General features: G+C 57.5%; 7 protein-coding genes across 7 annotated transcripts; 2 read left to right on the forward strand and 5 right to left on the reverse strand.

The window, feature by feature from the left end:
* Positions 1–1,801: 1,801 nt before the first annotated feature.
* Positions 1,802–2,540, reverse strand: THITE_118864 (uncharacterized protein; the record flags this gene model as incomplete). Its single annotated transcript, XM_003652799.1, has 4 exons — positions 1,802–1,941; positions 2,012–2,125; positions 2,202–2,305; positions 2,383–2,540. 4 exons carry the CDS (start codon positions 2,538–2,540, stop codon positions 1,802–1,804), a joined length of 516 nt encoding a protein of 171 aa, XP_003652847.1.
* A 989-nt stretch (positions 2,541–3,529) lies between these two features.
* THITE_2043765 (glycoside hydrolase family 76 protein) lies at positions 3,530–5,038 on the reverse strand (the record flags this gene model as incomplete). The annotated part of the gene is made up of 2 exons (XM_003652800.1): positions 3,530–4,216; positions 4,313–5,038. Coding segments are annotated over 2 exons (1,413 nt in total), but the record flags the coding sequence as incomplete, so codon positions are not given.
* An 882-nt stretch (positions 5,039–5,920) lies between these two features.
* On the forward strand, positions 5,921–6,830 carry THITE_2114640 (uncharacterized protein). Its single transcript, XM_003652801.1, has one exon. It carries the CDS (start codon positions 6,188–6,190, stop codon positions 6,671–6,673), a length of 486 nt encoding a protein of 161 aa, XP_003652849.1. The 5' UTR covers positions 5,921–6,187; the 3' UTR covers positions 6,674–6,830.
* A 1,164-nt stretch (positions 6,831–7,994) lies between these two features.
* Positions 7,995–10,220, reverse strand: THITE_66942 (uncharacterized protein). Its single transcript, XM_003652802.1, has 8 exons — positions 9,926–10,220; positions 9,822–9,857; positions 9,661–9,753; positions 9,425–9,588; positions 9,180–9,348; positions 8,934–9,117; positions 8,451–8,871; positions 7,995–8,393 (listed from the first exon to the last, which is right to left on the reverse strand). The coding sequence occupies exons 1-8, from the start codon at positions 9,926–9,928 to the stop codon at positions 8,375–8,377; spliced, it is 1,089 nt and encodes a 362-aa protein (XP_003652850.1). The 5' UTR covers positions 9,929–10,220; the 3' UTR covers positions 7,995–8,374.
* A 2,748-nt stretch (positions 10,221–12,968) lies between these two features.
* Positions 12,969–14,876, forward strand: THITE_151982 (uncharacterized protein; the record flags this gene model as incomplete). The annotated part of the gene is made up of 4 exons (XM_003652803.1): positions 12,969–13,137; positions 13,492–13,912; positions 14,067–14,782; positions 14,854–14,876. 4 exons carry the CDS (start codon positions 12,969–12,971, stop codon positions 14,874–14,876), a joined length of 1,329 nt encoding a protein of 442 aa, XP_003652851.1.
* Positions 14,877–16,787: 1,911 nt separating this feature from the next.
* THITE_2114651 (uncharacterized protein) lies at positions 16,788–18,221 on the reverse strand. The gene has a single exon (XM_003652804.1). The coding sequence runs from the start codon at positions 17,826–17,828 to the stop codon at positions 16,968–16,970; it is 861 nt and encodes a 286-aa protein (XP_003652852.1). The 5' UTR covers positions 17,829–18,221; the 3' UTR covers positions 16,788–16,967.
* THITE_2114652 (uncharacterized protein) lies at positions 18,222–20,119 on the reverse strand. The gene is made up of 3 exons (XM_003652805.1): positions 19,857–20,119; positions 19,219–19,804; positions 18,222–19,163 (listed from the first exon to the last, which is right to left on the reverse strand). Exons 1-3 carry the CDS (start codon positions 20,096–20,098, stop codon positions 18,312–18,314), a joined length of 1,680 nt encoding a protein of 559 aa, XP_003652853.1. The 5' UTR covers positions 20,099–20,119; the 3' UTR covers positions 18,222–18,311.
* Between the last annotated feature and the right edge of the window lie 1,845 nt (positions 20,120–21,964).

The raw sequence follows: 21,964 nt of genomic DNA on the forward strand, positions 1-21,964 counted from the left end.
GATGCCCACTGCAAACGAAGCATGGAGGCTCGTAACCACTCTAATCCCTTGATTGATCATGGAGGAGCAGCTTTGCAGATTGTTGTCCTGTCGTGAACTACGAGACAGAATGCCGAAGACTGGGAGGAACGTCATACCTCCATGATACTCGATCTGGCGTCCCACCTCTTGCCTCTGTGCGGGCACCCAGAGTGGTGCTTTTGGGTGACCAAAGTGGTCAGGTGCCTCCCATGGCCAAGACGGGCGAAAATTTCCTGGGATCAATAACACCGTTAAAGCACAAGACGTACGTACGGGTCATGGAGTTAATAGAACGTCTTCGACCTGCATAGCCAAGGGGCCATGCGGTAGCTGAAGGAGAGTGTATGCTCGCGGTCTCTTGTCAGTCAGACCCGGACATCATTGCATCTCCCTCGGAGACAATCCCAAATCAGAATTCCTTGACTGAGCCAGGCCCGTGGCCATGTAAGCAAAGCGATGCACAGGGGCACTAGTTAACATTAGCTGCCACGGGAAGGCCACACAGGTTACGCGGTCCAAACGCTTCAAAAAACCCCGAGCTAGGTGATTACAGACATTATACAGTGGAGATCGTGAGAGCCCGAGCCCGAGCCGGAGGCCGACCTGACTGGTCTAGAATTACGGAAGACACAACAATGAGTACAAGTACCATGTACGGATTATGTACAGTACACCCTCCGGGTTCAGAGCGGCCCGCATGCATATTCAGCTGCTTAGCTGCGAAGGATTCAGCTCGCTCTAGGAAAGCGGAGCGGTCTATTGCTTGCCAAGCAAACGTTGGCCGGGGCTGGACAGCTGCGATACATACCTCTACATACATCCAGACGTCACAACCACCCCGACAGCCCAGTCCATTGTTAGCGTTGCCGCGCGGGAAGCCCAACATTCCTCCGCGCCGCCATTCCCGAACTACGCACGGGAGGCATGCTGGCATGCCGCTCGTGTGACCGGTATGAGTCCTCCTGCACCCGTCTGGGTGTCCTCCCCACCACATCATCGTTGCCGGTCCGTCCGTAACCGCCGCCGTGACCGAGACCAGCACGGTCGCCAACGCTGAGGTGGCCGCTCCCGGCTACAACTCGGCATACAGCCTCAACCTTGGCCCGCTCAACGATCACCACTACATGAAGTTGTCCGCCCCGCTGGCCGGGCGTCAGCCAGACGAACTTACTCGAGCTCTTAGGACTGGACGTTCAAGAACTACCTGGTGCCCGTGGCGCCGACAGCGTACCTGCCGATGGTGCAGGCGTTGATCCACGACCCCGTCGTGTCCCATTACTGCATGCTCTCGGGCCAGGCGATGGTGTGAAGGGCCGGGACGTTCACGTTCGCGTCCACCGGCGACCACGTGCTCGCCTTCTAGGCCTACAGCGCGCAGTACGCAAGCCATGGGGACGGCTGGCACCTGTAGACAACGTCTTGTGTACGCCGACTGCCTTTAGGATGGCTGAGAATACTGAGCCTCGGAATTACACTAGAACCTGAAGCTCGTCGTATTTTCCAACACATGCTTCCGGCCCTTTGAACTTGATAGTGTTGATCACAATGCCATAGAGAACCTGGAATGCGCAGAGAGAATCAGGGTGGGTGGTTAGTGCTGCCTAGACTTGACAAAAACGAAACAGCGACTCAACCGTCGGCCGCATGTGCCAGCGGGAGAGATGTCGGAGTAAAACACACCCTCCCCACTTTCACTCTCGCATAACCTAGGTTTAGAGACAGATGTCTCCAGAAATACACATAGCCATGCCGTCTCTCGGCGTTCCTTGACTCATCCTGCTCAGGCACTATCCGTGACGTTGATGAACGGCCAGTTGATTCCCTTGTCCCCGGCCCCGGCGTTGCCCAGCCCCGCGCAGCCGTACAGTCCGACCGGGTTGTTCTCGGTGGCCCGCATGTACTGAAGGTCGATGCACTCCTCTGTTGTGCGCCGTCAGCACCGGAAATGGATCTCGGAAGTTTCGGGCTGGTCTGGGGCAAAAGAGCATACTTTTGTTGGTGGGCTCGAGCGCGATGCGGCCGTCGCCGAGCAGGACCCAGTTCTGCGAGTCCGTGCCGTTGGCGCACTCGTTGACGTAGATGTTGCCCATGTCCTTCCAGTTGCCTAAATTGGGGATTTTCCGGTTCAGATCTGTGTACTCTTTGCGCTGGATGCTCCGGATCATTGGGGGAGCACTCACTCTGGGGGCCTCCGTCCAGGCAGAGCGTGCTGTCGACGAGCTGGATCTTGGTGGTGCCGTCCGTGACATACCACTGCTGCTCCGGCTTATTGTTGAGCGTCTTGCTATAGACGCCAGGGTGGTTAGAATACTTGAGCTATGGACTTGGCTTGTTGAGAGACCAAAAGCGACGGGGACATACACGACGACGGTGCTGCCACTGGTGCGCGCCTTGGGCACGATGACGAACTTGGGATTCACACTTGACGAGATGTACACCTTGCGGTAGCCCTCCGGGGCTGTGCCTTGGGCGAGGCCCGTCGCCGCGAGCGCGAGCAGGAGAACGGATGTGCCTAGCATGATGATTATCGGGACTTGAGTTGGTCGATCACTCTTCTTCAGCGATTCCAGAAGGGCCCCGGCGCTGATCAGCGGGGCGGGACCGGCAAATATGTAGACGGGAGATGGATCGTACTCTGAGAAAGCCCATTTCCGTCCCCCGCTTAATTTAGAACGCATCTAGGTATTAATTAGCAGCCAGTTACCTGGAAAGCTCAGAAATTCTGGAGCCATATATGCTCTAATGGGATCACTCATTCGAATCCTACCCTTGGCATTCACGACTGGCAAAGCCCCGTGTGTTCGGAGATCGGCAGATGGGTTTCGGGCCCCAAATAAGGTTGCGGATATTGCTGGCCCCTGGGTCCCCCATTCCGGTTGGTTAGCCCACCGTGCTCAGGCTGGAGGGGATAAAATCACGGGGACCGCTTATAGGCGCATCCCGTTAAGTTTGTGACGAGCGGAGATGTGCTTTTGGATAAATTGACGCGCCGCCGAGGACACGCAACTCAGAAGTAAGCGCGGCTTAGGCGACGCTCACGTGGTACAGTCGTAGAAGCTGTTGACGCATTTCACCGTTCCCAGTACTGTCAGATCATGGACCGATATAGGTTGAGCTCGGAACGGACGGCTCCATGCAACCTGGCGGTCTCAGTATTGCCTCTGACACGCTGGAGTGGTGGACCAGAGTGGTGCCAGTTGCCACTAGAGAAAGGCCTTCTTTTATACTCCCAGGGTCAAGAACAACTTGCCGATTATTGCTTTCTCCAAGAGAGAACGCTTCGAATAGTGACACTTTAGCTTACGATAGCCTACCGTTATTCAAAGCTCGCATCGCTCGCAAGCTAGGTATTCAGGTACTCGGAACCTAGTTAGGGTGAACTTCAATACCTCCAAGTTGACACTCCAAAACTCTATATGGAAGCCAGAGCCTTCTTGCTACACCACAGGGTACGACGTACACCTCCTGTCTAATGCATCGCCATTCCTCCCCCATCCTGCCTCGTCGATTACGACATCATCACAGCCACCAGCGCGGCCAGGACCAATCCGAACCCAATCCTCGTCGCCGCACCGGTCGCCTTCCCGGCCCCATTCCCCTGCGACCCGGTACCGGCACCGGCACCATTCCCAGAGCCCGAAGACCCCGACCCCGATCCCGAATCCGAAGCCCCATTCCCACCGTCACCACCACCACTGCTATCACCAGGCTTCGCCGTCCCATTCGTCGCCACGCCCTTCCCGGCCGCGACCTCCTCGCGCAGCACGCCGCCAACCAGCACCGCCGAGAGCGCGTTCAGCTCCTCGGGTGGCGCCCCGCGCAGATCATCAGCGCCGTCGTCCGCCCAGCGGAACGCGCACGCCCGGCCGGACTTGCCGCCGGCGCAGGACGCGACCGCGGCCTCGGCGGTGGTGCGCAGCGGCGCGGCGACGGCGTCGCGCAGGAAGGGCGCCAGCTGCGCGGCGCTGGCGAGCGCCCGCAGCAGCACCCCCTTGTAGAAGAGCATGTCGCTGCTGCAGGTCGTCTTGCCGGCGGAGAGCTCGCAGGCGCTCTCGACGAGCGGGCCGGTCGCGTTGGTGGTGGTGGAGGTGGAGGTGCTGGCGGCGTCGCTGGGGGGGAAGAAGACGGTTAGGGTGCGGTCGGTGAGGGCGGTGAGGCGGGTCTGCCAGGTGGATTGTTGGGTTTTGTCGGTCGTCTGGGGTGCGTTGTCGGGTTAGTTAGTGGACGGTGGGATTGGTTTGGGGTGGGAGGGGCAAGGATGGGGGAGGAGGGAGATAGCTATGCTACGCACCTGGTTGTACATGTATGCTGCTGCTTGGAGGAGCACCGCCGGGGCGAGGGAAAACTGGAGCTTGTCGATATCGCTGCAGTTACTCTCGATGGCAGCGCCGTCGTAGACGTTGTACTTGGCGTCGATGTAGCCGACATCGCTGAGCCACTCCCAGGCCTTCCCGGCCCACTCGGCGTAGGTCTGGTTGCCCGTGTACCGGGCCAGCCGGGCGCCGAGGTTCAGGAACACGGCCGTGGACACCGTGTTTTTGTACATGTAGCCCTGGTTCACCGGCGACAGCTGCCAGCGCAGGCCGCCGTTGCACGCGTCGTCAGCCGCGTAACGCGCGGCTTGGACTTCGAACACGGCCTGGGCCAACTCGATCCAACTCGGGTCGGCCGCAGGCGGACGAGGAAAGTTCTGCTCGGCGGCTTGCATCGCCGTCATGCCCCAGAGACCCTCGTCGTCATTGCCCAGGCTCGCCGTCCAGTTAGGCGGCATGAAAGGGTGCTGCAGATCGGGGCCGCTCTGCCACACCAGCCCATTGAGTGATTCGGCGTTGTAGGTGCCATCATCCGAGTAGTACCAGTAGTCAAGCATGGTGGACCACAGCACGGCGCCCGTCCACCAGCTGTAGTCGCCGCCGGGCGGTGGTTGGGACACAAGGCCCGGAATTTGGCCCGACTGGTTGCCACGGTAGAAGCTCATGACATCGAAGGCCACATCTTTGGCCGCGGCCTTGATCGAGCCTGGGGTTTCCGATCAGCTTCGAGGCTCTGCATCTCTTCCTTGTGCAAAGGGGAATGTGAATGTGCTCACTGGAGGATCCAAATTCAACCTGCAACGCTGCCGACGCCGACGTGGCGCCAACGAGTAGCAAAGGCACCACCGACGGGTGCATTGTTGCAATCAGACAGTGAGACCGCGCATGAGACGCTGCGAAGAATGTCTACTACACGGTACGCCGCCTGCCAGCGGTGTCAAACTGGATCAGAGGTTCATTTAAAATGGCAAGCCAACCTTGGAAGTTTCTGCAATTGGTAACCTCGCTCCTGTGTACTTACCCCACCGGCCAAATTTCCGAGAAGGATGCGAGCGTTCATCTTGTTCCGGCTTTCTACTGGTTGCCCTACGCGCTGGTGGAGACCTCGCGTGTCACGATTAGCGGCGCGACCTCAGCACAAGTTCCATGGCTGCGACAGGCCAAACCAACGGCGACGAAGGCGCGCTCAGGGGAACCTGGAAGCACCCCGCTGCCGGGCAGCGGAATAGCATTGCAGGCTGTTGTTGCCTGGAAATGCACCCAATGCGCTGCCCTAAACTAGAGGCGTCGGCAGCAACTATCCGAGAGTTACCTCAGACATTTGAGCGGCTGCCAAGGTCGCACAAGGGTGGATCCGGCTAGTCCGATTCCAACTCTACCCAGGAGGCCTGGACCTGATCCACTGGTTCCTGCATGATGCTTTCACTCACCACATCCTATGCCTAGCTAGCACAGTCAGCTCGCGATGTCGGGATATATTCCGCCAGTCGACAACACAGCCACCCAGTATGACGGGACAGAAAGCCTAGCCGTCAATGATGGCCTTGTCCGCCGCTTCTTGTCGCTCGTGGCGCTCAACATCGCCGTGCACTTCTCGCGCGCGTACTTCCCCTGCGTGCCCATCTCAAAGCACCTGATCATCAAGACCGGGCCCTTTGTCCATCTCACCGAAGCCGCCACCATGCGGTTCGTGGCCGCCAACACGTCGATTCCCGTCCCGCGCGTGCATTGTGCTTTCGTCCACAAGAATCAAGCCATCATCGTCATGCAGCGCATCCGGGGGCGCTCGCTCTGCTGCGCGTGGAAGTCTATCTGACGCCGACCGAGAGGCCATCTTCAAACAACTGCGGGCCATGTTGCAAGAACTAAGGTCGCTGCCTCCCCCGCCTGGGGTCGGCATCGAAAGCTGCGTGGGCGGCTCCCTCCGGGACTCGCGCATAGCCCGGTCATGGCCCCGGTTCGGCCCGTTCAAGACGACGCAGGAGTTCCACCAGTGGCTCCGTCGCGACTTTCGGCCCGAGGAGCGTTCAAAGTACGTAGACGACCAAGACTGGGAGGACCTCAAGGACATGGTGGCCAAGCAAGACGGGCCGTGGCCTCCGCCGGTCTTCACTCACGGGGATCTCAATCCTTCCAACATCTTCGTGCGAGGTAACAGGGTGGTCGGCATTATCGACTGGGAGTTCGCAGGGTGGTACCCGTATTACTGGGAGTACACCTCCGCATGGTACGGGCATGAGACCCGGCAAGGGTGGGAAAAAGAGATCTTGAATTTTCTCGACCCGTATCCCGAGGAGCTGAAGATGGACCTCACACGCCAAAGGTGGTGGGATATCTGAGTTTGAAAAACCCCGTCAAAACAGGCAATACCGGCATTGCGGTCTATTTGACATGCCTGCCCTGCCTGATTACCGAGGTATGTAACGCTTCAAAAAGCTCCAACACCTACACTACGGCCAATTCTCCTTCTGGCTGAGCATGTCCCGGGCATGTCGGCTTCGGCTGGCAACGTGCTCCGTCTACTCCAGTAGCGCTGCAACAGGACAGAGAGAGCGCGCACACAATTGCCCCAATGCAAACCTACTGCCGCCAGGCGTGTGCGGACTCAACGTACCCTGGACCCTCGCAATTGAGGCTCAGAGACGTGAAACCCATCCTCCCAACCACCTCGGCGAGGTCAGGTTGGGGGAGGTCCTCTTGGATACTCGGTGATATACCACCAGCTCCCCAAGCGGATTTAGCACACAGGAGTGGAGCATCGGGAGATGTCCCTCGAACTTGACCCCTTCCCCCGTATTTGACAGCCAGCCCGCCATTGGTTACCGTCTCCTCGGGAACATCGCGCCACACCGAAGGGGTCCTCTGGCGTGGGCTTTGCGCATTGCTGGGGAGGGTGGAGGAGAGACGGCCCGCGCCGGCAGCACTTACCGTGGTAACTCGGGGCTAGTGGCCTAGCTGGTGTGGTGCGGATTTCTGTATGCTACCGTGGTTGAAGATACAGATTCCGCTCCGCGGTGATGAGTTATGGATGGCTTGCGGCGCTGATAGCATTATTGCGTACAGCACGTGGCAGAGCTAGGCGAAGGAGATGACAGATTATTGAAGCGAAGCTTCAATGACGAGGAGCCTTTCGAATGTGTACTGTGTACATAGAGGAAGCGAGGAAGGAGGCTTCGGTTCATTTACCAGGCAAATCCTCCAGAGTTATCGTTGTTTCGATTGGATGCCACATCTATGCCGTGTCTTAGCGGTGGAGATCTCCCCAATCTTTTCTCCATCTTTTCTCTATCCTGCCCCCTTTTGGCTATGTCTCCTTACAGTGTCGATCCTAAAGCGATGTAGGATGTTGGTATCTGGGTACTGACTTCGTCCATTGCGAGCCAGTTCGACTACCTGGGTTAGTGGTTAGGGTTCGGGTTAACGGTTTGGGTCAGGGTTATCGGTTAGGTTTTTTTTTTTTTTTTTTTCTTTCTTTCTTTCTCTTTCTTTCTTTCTTTCTTTCTTTCTTTCTTTCTTTCTTTCTTTTTCTTTCTTTCTTTCTTTCTTTTTTTTTTTTTTTCCTCTCCCAGCCAGCTAGCTCGGGAGGTCGTCAGCTACAGTAGGCTGCGGGTAGCTATCGCATCGGCCTCGGCCCTTTCAAGCTTCGCTTCACCACTTACTGGGGCGTGGCATAGTCAAGTGTCTTGTTCTTTTGCTGTCTCATCCTGTCTATGTGAATTAGGCCCCGTAACCGATTTCAACCAAACAACCATTGGCGCCCGACACTAATGATGTATAACCCGCATCTTCATACCCGATACGCTCTCCATCCAAGCCATGCGATAGCCCAATGTCAAAAAAGTGACAAAGTAGGCCCCCTTTTCCAATCTTGCCAGCCCCATAGGCAGGAGCTAATGAGTACAGGGTCCCGAAAGTCGTCAGGAACTGCCATGTGTTCAAGACAGCCGGCGGCGTCCCCCGATCAAGAATCAACGCCAATCAAGCCCGCAAACAGAGACATGCTCCAAGCTTAAAATCCAAAACGGACATCTTCAGAATCCTTAAACAGCGCCGAAGATACTACGGGATTGTTAGTTGGGCACAAGCTTCGCTGGGGCGACCTGGACGGATACGTACGTCTCCACGAGGATACCGGTGACACGGTAGGGGTCGGCGTTGCTGGCCGGCCGGCGGTCTTCAAAGTAGCCGTAGCCCTTAGCAGCAACCTCGCGGGGAATGCGGATGGAGGCGCCGCGGTTGGCCACGCCGTAGGTGAACTGGTCGATGGCGCCGGTCTCGTGGCGGCCGGTGAGACGCTTCTCATTGTCCTCGCCGTAGACGGCAATGTGCTCCTGGTGGCGGCCCTCGAGCTTCTTGATGGCCTCCTCGATGGCCTTCATGCCGCCCTCCGCGCGCATCTCCTTGGAGGAGAAGTTGCTGTGCAGGCCCGCGCCGTTCCAGTCACCGGGGATGAGCTTGGGGTGCAGCGAGACCTTGACGCCAAAGTCCTCAGCAACACGGGCGAGGATGTAGCGGGCAATCCAGAGGTCGTCGCCCACTGGTTACCAAGTCAGCGTGCTGTTTACACCGCCGCATTATGTTTCTGGGGAGGTAGCTTACTGCTGATGCCAACACAGGGGCCGACCTGGAACTCCCACTGTGACTTGCTGACCTCGGCGTTGGTGCCCGAGATCTTGACACCGGCGTAGATGCAGGCGCGGAGGTGGCTCTCGACAACATCGCGCTGCACAACCCGCCCGGCGCCGACACCGCAGTAGTAGGGGCCCTGGGGAGCGGGGAAGCCCTGCAAAGGGATTTGTCAGTTGCCGCCTATGGTGGAACACTGGGGTTCTCAGGGGTACAAACGTTCGGGGGCCAGCCGTACGGCCGGTCGTTGAGATCCAGGAGGGTGTATTCCTGCTCCAGACCGAACCACGGCTCCTTGTCGGCATGCGCCTGCATGAGCTTAGCGCACTCATGGCGGTAGTTGAACTTGTTCGGTGTGCCATCGTGGTTCCAGCATTCCGTCAGGACACTGAGAATGTGGTCAGCACGGAGCTCTCGCTCTCTCACGCTAAGGCGCGCCTGAAACAGGTATAATCGAGACGCACAGGATGTTGTCGCCCTTGCGGAACGGGTCGGGGTAGACGGCGACGGGCCGGAGATAGACATCCGAGTTCTCGCCGGGAGCCTGGCCGGTCGAGCTGCCGTCGAAGTTCCAGATGGGCAGCGTGTCGACATCCCACTTCTTGCCGTCGTCGCGAGGCTCAAGTGTCTGCAAGCCGGGTTAGCTTTCCATTGTCCGAATCGGCCCAATTGCCGCGTGTTGTATTGTGGGCAAACGTACGCGGGTCTTGGAGCGGGTCTGGCCCTCGGAATCGATCCAGATGTACTCGGCAATCACGATGCCGCGCTGGTCGAGCTGGGTGTACTTGTTGACCTGATTGTCGTGGCGCGTCAGTGGGCCGTACTCGCAACTATTTTCGCCGCAACGTCGGGTCTGCTTACGATCTCGGATCGTGAAATGGCAGCCTCTGACGTCGCCTTGAACGAAACTCATTAGCACGTGGGCTGCCACACACTTCCGGACAGCAGTGCGGGGATGACGCTACCATTGCTGCGGTGCTGGTGAAGCGGCTCTGGGTATCTCAGGGGGGTGTATCTGGGGGCGAAGAGACGGCGCTGCGGTGGTATCACCTGCGATCGAGAAAGCAGCCCAAGAGGCTAAAGGAACGCAATTGATGACAGGTAAGTTGGAATGGCAGTTGCGCAGCAGTCACATTTCAACGCAGGGACCGAGGGAATTTTATCGGCGGCGAGTCGGAGGGGCCCCGCAATGGGGGTGGCGGGGCCGTGGGGCTCATCCCAGACTTCGTGGCCTTTGTTTCTGTGCTCCTGGCCGGTCCCTGACAGCGTTGAGACGGCCAAACACGCGACATGTCCAATTCATCCCGTCTCTCACCAATAGCGGCTCCCTTGGGGCGTGATCGAATGCGACCTCGGGCCGGGCGAGAGACGCAGGCAGCCCAATGAGAGGTTTCCGTTATGGTAGTTATTCTTAGCGACGTTACCCGGCCCGCTGGACCCTCCGATAAGGCCCGACACCCCACCAGGAGATCGCCACGGCCCACCGCGCTGTCCATCGAGTTGGCTTATCATCAGTCGGGCAGCGCTGATTGGCTGATGCCTTTGTCTTGCGTAAGGCCGCTGATGCGTGCAAAACCACCACGCCAGCTGCCGGATGCGGCTGCCACCCGCCCTGCACCCACCCTGCAGCCGCCTTGCAACCGCCTTGCACCCGCCTGGAAACCGCCCCGCTGTGCCCGACGATCGAATTTTCTGGGGCACCCCAGTTCGGGTGCGACAAATATGTTCGTGTCATCTTTGCACGCTGCGAGAACTGCGCGGAGCATTCTGGAACCTGTTTTCCAAGGTTCTGTCATCCGAACTGGACACGCGGGTAACACGATCCGAGAGCATGCCACTCCCGCAACGGCCAGTTCATTGCGGAACTCGAGTACGTTATCGGGTTTTCCAGGTTCTTCAGGCCCTCAATACGAACTCGCAGTGGCAGTTTGCGCACAGCCCGCACTGGCCAGTGGCGCTTTCAAGTCGCCACCTTGCTAACTCCGTGGCTGAGCCTTGACGCCAAGAAACGGTCCGTTGTCGGTGTGTCTTGCCAGCGCCAGGGTATTCAGCCGAAATCAAGCAAGCTGACCGCCTAACTCTCCCGACGTCATCCCGCCGACCATTTAACCGTCACTGCGTTTCAGGTGATCGCCCGTCTCACCGACAGATCGGAGTCTCCGTTAGTGACTGAGCCCGCCGAAACTGCAAGACCTGGAATGGAATGCATGTCTGGTGTCTCCATCCAACCACGCTCTGGGCTCAGGAACGTGTAATTGCTACGTTTGCGTCCTGCGTTTACACACTGAGGGATACAATTGACCGTCTGGGAAGTCTCCGATCCTATGGAGATGGCAGTTGCCGGATGTAGCGACATGTTGAGGAAGTCTGAGCCGTCCAAACAACGACAACCGGCTTGGTAGCCCCAAATGGCACGTGACGACTGTCTGCTCTCTTTGTTGGCTAGCAGGGATTGCTTGTTTGGCAAGATCCATGGTCTAGAAATCTGTCGACTGGTACTTCGAAATCTGTATGCGTTCAGATACCCGGCGGGTATGTCCAGTTGGTTATTGGCAACGCTGATGCAGGGTGAAGTGAAGGGTGCTGTGGTGTACGTACCTGGGTAGTTTAAGGCCAAGTATTGACTGTGAGACGGCGATGTTGCCGGGCCAACGGTCCAGGCACTTCCCGTCTCCACTTACCCCTGAGCCATGCACAAGACTTCGATAAATGAAGGACAGACAGCTAGAGCAGGTCCAGCAAATGGCTCGGGAGAAACAAATCATTGTCTGGCGCCGGCGCCCATGCGACAAGGACGGTGAAAGATATGAAAAATCATAGGTCATGGGGGAAAGGAATGGAAAGCCAGTTGACAATGTGCAACCGGACAAATCTTTACGTGCGGACATCTGTGTCGATTTGCGCTATGTTGCCGGGCGACGACCGACGGACATCTAACATAGAGAATTGGAGGAAACGCTCTTGATGGAAACTCTGCCTTAGCACGGTTGGCTTCATCGTGGAAGTGCGAAGCATCCAATCATCTCCGCTTGCCAAATGGCATACCTTAGCTCTCTTGAGCACCATACTGAACATCACAAACAACAGCATCTCCCCTCAACGTGAAGGTCAATGGCCGTGGCACGACACTGGGAATACATGCGTTAGCCCCTAACATGTCTTATGTTGTTTGTCGTCCGATTACACTCGCCGCGTCTCGCTGTGGCGGCCGGGGCCCCGTGGCGAGGTGCCTTCTTGGTGTTCTGCCGTTTGGCATGTCTCTCATCCCCAGCTTCCTCAGAAATGCGAACCAATGCCTGGCCATTGCGGAACTCCTCATAAGATCTCTGTAATTCGCTACGCCCACGAGTTATCGAAATGGTCGAAATGGCATCGATGGGGGAAGAGGTGTTTTGTGGGGAGGGGGGGGGGGGGGGGGTCGGAAGGTTGACCAAATGAGTCAAGCCGAAGGCCCAACCTGTGATGGCTGAGCTTAGCGGTTCAACACGGTGGTAGGCATGAAGCAGTAGATATTAGATATTCTTGAGCAGCATACCTTTGCCGAGACGTGAGAACCATCCCAGACACAGCAATCACCAGGCATCGGAAGTCTTGGAAGAAGGAAAGAATGTATAAGGTTCTGCTCAAAACATCAGGTGTCGCCTACCCAGCTGCCAGATTTCCTGTGCGAAACATTTCGAGATTCTGACCTCGCCCACTAAGCGACTGTATTCATCTGATGTTGCTCGACTCGCGCGGCCGGTTTCCATGCGTGCCTTCCCGGCTGCCGCATCTGCGGCGATGCTTTGCTCTGTTTACAACGCACACTCACCTTGACCGATTTTTTCCCTTGCTACCCAGTTCCTCTTCCTTGAAGGAAATAACGAGGCCAGCAATTTTCCCTTCCCCCGTGTTTTCTGTCCTCTTCCCTTGTCACAATTGCGGCCTCGTTACCACGGAGTTCTCGGTCCTCTCTCCTTACTCTCGCACTCTTCCTGGCTTGTCTTTCATCAAAATGTGTAAGTTCAAATGGCTTTTGTCAGCTCATTGTCGTGGTCGCCGCGGAGCGGGGCATCCTCGGACGTCCAGTTTCTGAAGCACCCGGAGCGACTGTTTATCTGGAGGGACTGGTGCCTTTTCTGCGCACCATTCCCTACAGTCCTAGACAAGCTGACTGCAGGGCATCCCGGACTCCACTGTCAGAACAACACCGCTGAGTCGGTTGGTTGTTGCCAAGTGGGTGCTTAAGGAAGCAACCCAACTGTTCAATCAAAGGCTGTTGCTTCATCAACTCAAACCTGAGACAAGAAGCGCTTGGCTGCTGGTTTACCGGGGCTGGAAGTCTGTCCCACACCGCGCAGTTCTTCGAGTCTGGGGACACAGGAGGGAGGGCAGCAAGCATACCAACTGCCTCATTCGTGCTTGCTGAGTTCCTATCATGAAGGATTCAGTCATGATGGGACCAGGGCCCCGTTGATCCTTCCTTGTTTTCTCCTCTCCCTCTATTCTCAATCTTGTTTTCTCCTTTTCAGCTAACATTACATCACTCTAGTTTCGCCCACTTACATCCCCGAGCACCTGGGCAAACGAAAGTTTGCCCACGACGACGGCAGCGAAGTTGCCATCCGAGTCCGGCATAGTGGCGAGCGGCCGCACAAGAGGTTCCAGACCCTGGCGCATGGAGACTTCCACCGGCGGAGCAAGAAGAAAATCGGGGCCCTTTTTGACCGCCGTCCCCGGTCGGTCCGCCGAGAGGAAGCGGGCGACGTCGTGGCGGAATTTTTCCGCCACGACGCCAAAAAAGCAATTGAATATGCCCACCAGATTTCGGGCCTGCCGGTCGTGGAGGGCAACCACGCCCGCTTCATCTTTTTTGTGGATGGATCGATGAGCCCAAAGCACCCTGAGGCCCTCGGCGGCCCGGGGGGTTATTCGGTCGTCTACAAGGGTGCGGAGTCAAAGGAAGACCACTGGTACGTCGATTCCGAGTCCCTCTTATGTTTTTTCTTTTCTCTCTTATGCGAATTACGATTTCGGGTAGATCTCAGCTACTTCTGAGACAGCTCCTTTGCTCACAGCCTGCGCCCGGTGTCCAGAATAACATAGCTAACTCATGTTGGTGAACAGGATATGGCAGGCATGGTCGGTGGACGAGACGTTCAACAGCCACTGGGCAGAACTGATGGCCATTGCTGAGGCCCTCAACATGGCCATTCTCCGTCTGAGCCTCAAGCCGACAACCAGGACCGCCGAAATCTACCTGTTCACCGACAGCCTGCGCTCTCTCGATTTCCTGATGAAAAAATCGAGTGAAGCGGCGAAGCAGAGCCGCAGAACTACCTTCTTCGAGCATGCTGGGCGACCCGTGCGCTCCTTCATAGCCAGAATCTCCCGCGAGCTTCACAACCTCGGGGTGAAACTGACCCTGAGCCACATTCCCGGCCATAAGCACGGCGTCACGGGACACATCATTGCCGATCGCACAGCGCACAACGTGATGGTCGACCGAATGGAGGCCCTGCAAGCTCCATCAAAAGACCAAGCTCCTGACTCTGCAGTGCCTAACTCGCTCCCTTCGGACCTTTCCCTCCCCAAACGTCGATACATCGACGACAAGGTTGCGACGCGATCTTCGCAACACAACCCAATATGGTTGGTACTACACAGCCACGCTGTGGACAGGCTGATGAAGGTAAAGAGGTGGAGAGAAGCATTCGCGCAGCAGCAGAAGGACATCAGACTCCTGAGGGAGCTTTTGAAGCTCGAAGCGGTCAAAGGACTCGACCCTCAGCAGAGAAAGGAAAAGGAAAACCTGATGAAAAAGGTCGGATATCTGTTGGGCTGTGGGTAGTGCTTGAGCGGGGTGTTCTAGCCGGTACAGGTGTCTCATATTGGAGATGACTTGTCGGTTCAGGGCACCCTGCGTTCTTGGGTTGAGGATTCCGGGGCGTCATTGGCACTGGCTTGAGGCTGTTCGTGAGAGTCGATACATAACATGTAGGTTGTGTAAGAACAGAGAAACTACAGGGCCTGGCAAACGGCCATGGGTACAGGTGCGGTGCCCGTGGATATCTGAGTTCATTTCAATTACGTTTCTTTTCTTCTTTCCTTTCTTTTTCTATTAATCTTATTGTGTTCTGAAATTTGTTTATATTTGTTTTCCAACATTTTGGTGCGTTTAAATGAGAGGTTGTTTGTTTGTTGTTTATTTATTTTCTTTCTTCTTGGGAGGGGGGGGGGGAGGGGGAGAGGGATGGGCGAGGCGGCATAGTTTAGGGAAGGGAGAGGGGGGGGGGCCTAGAGAAGAATGCGGGATAGTTGCGGATGGACAGAGATGGGCAAGGAATATTGAAGCCTAGAGCGTGAGCCGCACGTCCAACAGATCAGTGAAATGCTGATTGGAAACGCCTCTGTGGTGTAATGGTTAGCATCTGGCTGGTTGTGATAGCGCCGAAGGTGCCCGGTGCCAATTCACCGGCCAGCGAGGTGGCTCCTGAACCTTCCAGGGTCCCTGGTTTGATTCCGCGGCTGAGAATGTCCCAATTTTTTCAAGCTTCGGGCCTGTGGCGACTTGCGGTTCATATGCCTGGACTGCAAACCGTGTGATCAACCTTGGCTCCGGGGAAGGCCTCTGTGGTGTAATGGTCAGCATCTGGGCAGGACCGCAAGGTAGCGGGGGGGGAAAGTTGCTAGTTTCAGCTGACGCCCTAAACCCTCCCAGGGTCTTTGGTTCGATTCCGAAGCAGAGCGACCTCTCCGATTCTTTTTGCTCATTAGCTCCTGCTCTTCTCGTCATTTTTCTTTACTCCGCTAAATTCCCCAGTGCTTAGGGCTTGTAGATGTCCGCCATTTGGCTTAGGTAGCTCCTGTTTAGTTCTTTGATCCTTTTCAAGCTTTGGGCCTATGGCTACTTGGGGTTCATATGCCTAGACTGCACACTGTGCAATCAAACTTGGCTCACGGGGATGGCCTCTGTGGTGTAATGGTCAGCATGTGGGCAGGTCGGGGTTGAAGTTGCCGGTCCCGCTGGCAGTGAAGTAACCAAGGCGATTCTTCCCAGGGTCTTCGGTTCGATCCCGAGGCAGAGCGACCTCTCCGATTCTTTTTGCTCATTAGCTCCTGCTCTGCTCGTTATTTTCTTTTACTTCGCTTAGTTCTCCAAGTACTTACGGCTCGTAGATATCCGCTATCTGGCTTGGGCAGCTCCTGCTTAGTTCGTCTCAGTCTATCTACGCCTTTGATCTTTTTTAAGCTTCGGGCCTGTGACTGCTTGGGGTTCATAAGCCTAGACTGCACATTGTGCAATCAAACTTAGCTCACGGGGATGGCCTCTGTGGTGTAATGGTCAGCATCTGGGCAGGACCGCAAGGTAGGGGTTGAAGTTGCTCGTTTCAGCTGACACCCTAAACCCTCCCAGGGTCTTCGGTTCGATTCCGAGGCAGAGCGACCGCTCCGATTCTTTTTGCTCATTAACTCCTCCTCTGCTCGTCGTTTTCTTTTACTGCGCTACCTTCTCCAAGTACCTTTAGGGCTCTCGGATACTCGCCATTTGGTTCGGGCAGCTCCTGCTTTAGTTCGTCTCAGTTTATCCATGCCTTTGATCCTGCCAAACAAGAAGACATTCGACGTCACAAAGGTTTGTGTTGATATTTGGCAACTCCCAGTTGCACCCAACCTCTGAGGAAGGTTCTTCAGAACGGCATCGCCAATTGGATCATGTGCATCTGGACCCAGTGCCTGCACTGCTGGATAATGTGAGCACACTGATTTTGGCGCATGCAGCAGATGACAAGGTCAGACTGGTTCTTGAAAGGTTCCTTTATAGCAACGTACTCAAAAATCATAGCCGCCAAGTTGGGGCGTAGCAATGCGCAACGTAGCAATGAAAACGAAGGCGAATCCCTCCAGGCCTTCAAGCCCAACCTCTCTTGTTAATAGAGAACAGAACTCTTTCATTAAAGCTTCTCGTCATTTTCCTCGTTCTATGTCAGTCCAACGTGAAGTTGTCCACATTCACCTCCGACCTCTTCAAGAGAGATCCATTGCCTCGAAGCCATCCCCACTCTCAACCTGTGTTGCACTTGGTGTCGCAGAATCGCCCTTCCTCAGAACCACCCTGTTCAGAAACTCAACAACATCATCAATACCCTCCGGCTCATGGAACCAGTGCCCTCCGACCGGATACTCCTTCCACTCGACCTGCATGCCGAAGCCCCTCAGCGTATCCCTCAACCCGCGACCCTTCTCAACCAACACCAGCGGATCATCCACGCAATGCTCCAGCAGCACGGGCGTGCGCCTCAACACCCCGTCCCCCTCCAGCGCGCCCTGCAACCCCAACACCTGCCTCATCCCCTGCAGCGTCCGTCCGGCAAACGGACACCTCGCGCAAAACCCCATAAACGCCGCCAACCCGCCCCCCTTTTCCAGCGGCACATGCAAATTCAGCAACGTATGCACCCCAGTCGCAGCACCCATACTAATCCCCGCGAGAACCACCCGATCCCAGCGGCCGCCCAGGCCCTCCTCCGCCTCGCGCGCGACCAGCGCGCGCAGCAGCGGCACGACCTCGCGCAGCCCGGCGGCCTGCAGCTCCTCGCGGGCGGCGAAGTCGCGCACGTCCCACACGTCGAACCACTGCGGGCAGGGGCGGGGCATCTGGGGGCTGGCGCTGGCGCGCACGGGCGCCTGGGGGAGCACCCAGCGGAAGGACGGGAAGGTGTCGAAGAGGGTGCGGCCGCGCGAGTCGCGCCAGGCGTGCAGGCCGCGGGCGAACGCGTGGGCGTTGTCGCCGCGGCCGTGCAGGAAGATGACGGTGTGGGTGTGCGCGGCGGGGGGTGTGGGGGGAATGGTGATGACCGGGAGGTCGGTCACCGGGGTGGTGGACATGGCGGTTGTTTGGACGCGGGGTGTGAGGATGGGGGTTGCGGTTGAGGGATTTCGCTGCTTGCGGGATGAGAGCGGATGGGATGGGATGGGCTGGCATGTGATGGGGTGGGATGTGAAGGGGTGGGATGAGGTCGAGTTAGAGTTGGTTGATCGGTCTTGGCAGGGCTTGCCGGTCGGCTATTCGCTACCTATCCTCCTGCAGGGCCAGGCAGCCACCCCCACCTGCCGTGTTTGTCCCGCGGAGGCACCTGTTGCCTGTCTCTGCGGCAACACCACACTATTGACGGTTTTACTCAGGAGGTAGACAGAAGAACACCAGACCGCAGCACATCGTGGGAGAACGCAAACCAGGCAGGGGTATCAGTAAGGTACCTATTGACTCGCAGCCCACCAGCCGCCACGCTATCCCGCCTCTACAACGCAACATCACACGACCACAATAACAGCGACGATGACCACGACAACGACGACGATGGCAGGCGCTTAACCCCACGTGCCACCGCCGCCGCCCGACCTGCCCACGCGCCGCTGCGCGCTCAGCCGCCAGTCGTCCTCGCCCTGGTACTTGTTGTACAGCGGCTGGATCCGCTCGGCCTTCTTCCGCTTGGACAGCTTGTCGGTCGGCGCGAGCTTGAAGAAGGTTGGCGCGGCCTCGACCAGCCACCGGGGCTCGATGCTCGTGCTGAAGTGCATGTACTCGCGCGTCGTGAGCACCAGCGTGTGGTAGATGACCCACTCGGCCTGCTTGCCGAACAGCGCCGAGCTCGGGTGCAGGTACACGGGCGTGCCCTCTGTCAGCGTCCGGTAGCCCTCCTGCGGGTCCTTGCGCGCCGTGTTGCGGAAGAAACCGGCGCACAGCGCCTGCCGGATCTTGTCCGAGTCGCGCCCGCAGCTGATGATCGGGTGCCGGTGCCGCTCCATGATCTTGACGATCTGGTCGCGGACGTCCTTGGCCCTCCGCATCGAGCGCGCCTGGATGAAGTTTTCGAAGCACCACGCGGTGGAGTACCCACTGTTTTTCCACGACGTGTACACGTTCAGGAGTGTGAGGTGGTCGCCCGACGGGTCGTGGAACTTGGCCTTCTTCTGGTCGGCCTGGTTCTGCTTCTCCTTGGGGCGGTAGAAGATTTGTTGAAGGTTGAGCATCGAGACGATGGTCACCATCTCGTCCGAGCAGCCCTTCTCGACGGAAGCAATGAGCACCTTAGACAGCGTCGGCTCCATGGGGAAATCCGCCATTTTCCTCCCCTGCCGGGTTAGCAGTCCTTCGTCGTCCAGCGCTCCGAGTGCGTACAGCTCCTCGAGCGCCGTGAGCATGGTGTTGACGGGCGGCGGCTGCGACGCAGTCAGCAACTGGAATGCCAGAGTCGTCAGAGCAACAGCAACTTACATCCATGAAATCGAAGCGGAGGAGGTCGTTTATCCCCATCGCCTTGAGCATCAGAATCGTGTTGGACAAATTTTGCCGCTGGATGTCCGGAATCGTGGTTGGGAGCATTTCCGACTGGTAGGCGGCCTCGGTGTACAAGCGGAAGCACTTGCCCGGCCCGGTGCGGCCGGCACGGCCCGCTCGCTGGTTCGCCTGCGCCTGCGAGATGGGGGTAACGACCAAGGAGTCCATTCCGAGCTTCGGATCGTACGCGTTCTGCTTTACGAAGCCGGGATCGACCACGTAGTAGATGTAGTCAATCGTGATCGACGTTTCGGCGATATTGGTGGCAACGACCACTTTGCGACTGCCAGGCGGAGCTGGCTCGAAGATCCTGCTCTGCATCTCACTCGGCAGCGCAGAGTAAACCGGCAGGATGATGAGCTCCGGAACGCCGGGCCCCAGGGCCTTCATTCGTTCGTACAGGATCTCGCACGCTGTATCGATTTCCTCTTGGCCTGTTAAGAAGACCAGAATATCGCCCATGGGCTCGCTCAGGTGGATTTGCATCACGGTCGTCAGCGCCGCATCTAGATAATCGGATTCCCTGCGCAGGTCAGCAAGGTGTCCAATCCACAGTGTTGACAAGTCCGACTTACGGTTCTCGAGAATAAAGGATCTCGACAGGGAAGGTTCGTCCAGGGATCGTAAAGATTGGGCATGAGTTGAAGTACTCGCTAAACTTGTCTGCGTCTAGCGTCGCACTTGTAACGATGATTTTGAGGTCGTCCCGTTTCTTGGCTGTCTTCTTTAGTAGGGCAAACAGCACATCCGTAGCGATTGTCCGCTCGTGAGCTTCATCCAGCATGATGACGGAATATCGCTTGAGATCAGGATCCATCAGAATCTCGCGTTGTAGCCTACGCCGCATTAGCACCGCTGAAGAGCAAGGCTGGGACGGCAGCCCACTCACATTCCGTCCGTCATGTATTTGATCTTGGTTGCTGGACTCGTCACGTCTTCGAATCGGATCGTGTATCCCACCTCTTGGCCGAGCTGACACCCAACTTCTTCGGCGACGCGCTTCGCTACCGAGACGGCAGCCACTCGACGCGGCTGCGTGCACCCAATCATACCGTGGTTGGTAAATCCGGCTTCCGCGAGGTACTGCGTTAGCTGCGTCGTTTTTCCCGAACCGGTCTCGCCCACAACGATGAGAATCTGGTTTTCCTTGACGGCGTTGATCAGTTGCTCTCTGAAGGCGAAGACGGGCAACGACTCCCGCTGTTCCTTGATGGACATGTTGGTCCGCCTGCCCATGGAGCGGTCCTTCGTAATGGCCATCTTCCATTCCGGCATAGCATCCGGAGCGGACTGCGACGCCTGGGCGCGCTTCCGCAAATCGCTGGCGAACTGCCGGGTCTCGGGGTTCGCCAAGGGATCCTGCCATTGTGACGACAAGTCGACCTTCGCTTTCTCCTGTTGAGATTCGGCCTCCTGCTGCCTCATTTCCCTCCTCTCCTTGGCCAAGCTGGCCCCGGCCATGGCGGCACGGTTGAGCGAGCCGTCGGGAGCTTTGACTACTCGGATGGGCGACAGCTCGAGTGACTGCTTCGTCTGCCCGGCCAAGAATGGCGGCTCCTCGTCTCGGATCTCGATATCGACGTCCTCCTCCAGTTCCATCTGGCCTTCGCCCCGGAGCGTCGCATTGTAGTCCTCCTCCAGGTCAGGGTAATCCGAAGCCTTGGCAATTCCGGCGGCGATCATCTGGCGGATTTCCCATCGCTCTGGAGACGTCATCCGCTTCTTCTGAGCTCGTGACGGCGCAGATGCCTGGAACGAGCCATTTGTCCCGTTGCTGATATCCCCATTGCCCCGCCCCCGGCTGCCGAGGGCTTCCATGTTGGCGCCAGAACCTATCCGCATCTGGGGCGCAAGGTCCTCTCCCGTCACCTGGTCCACATCCTTCATGGAGAGGCCTATCTTGCCGCCCTCAATCTTGATCACCTTCACCTTGACGTCCTGCCCCCGAGCAACAATATCCGATGGATGGCTTACTCGTTGGCCGAATGCGGAGATGTGCACCAGACCGTCGACCTTGCCGCGCACACCGTGAAGGTTCACGAAGGCGCCAAAATCTTTGATGCCCGTGACGTGACCGTCGTAGACCTTGTAGAGCTGCGGTGTGTCGTCAAGCTCCTGGGGCGGTGGACGGCGGAAGTCGTCATCGTCATCGTAGCGGCCGTTCTTTCGTCGACCTCGTGGCGGCGATTTTGACCTCGACCGCGACCTCGATCTCGACCGATACCTCTCCTTGCGCTTCCGCCTCGAATCGTCCAGGTAATCGTCCGGAGTCCGGCTGCGCTTCCTTGGCCGGTCCTTGTCCGCTCTCTTCGGTTCCAAGCTTTCCAGAAGGGCCAGGGTGTCGTCTATGGCTTCCACTTCCTTGTCCGGAATGGCGAGCCCCTTGAAGACTTTGGCCCGTTCCTCTGCTGATCGCACTGGCTTTGCGTCCTCGTCGTGGTGATCTGCGCCGTTTTGCTTCCCTTTGAACTTGGGGTGCATGGTCTTGACCAGCCGGTCAATGCTTTCCACCAAGCTCGGCGGGAAGTCAGCCCCGACGGCGGCCAGCTTGGCCTTGAAATCTTCGAAGGTGGCGCATTCGAGGCGCTGCGCAATCACGAACTCGGCAAGCGTCTTCTCGTTGATGCCGAGGTGGTTCTGCAGTTCCGACGTGACTTTCGACACGAGGGACAGCAGCTCCAGC

Source organism: Thermothielavioides terrestris, chromosome 2 (assembly GCF_000226115.1).
Source record: "Thermothielavioides terrestris NRRL 8126 chromosome 2, complete sequence".
Classification (NCBI taxonomy): Eukaryota; Fungi; Ascomycota; class Sordariomycetes; order Sordariales; family Chaetomiaceae; genus Thermothielavioides; species Thermothielavioides terrestris.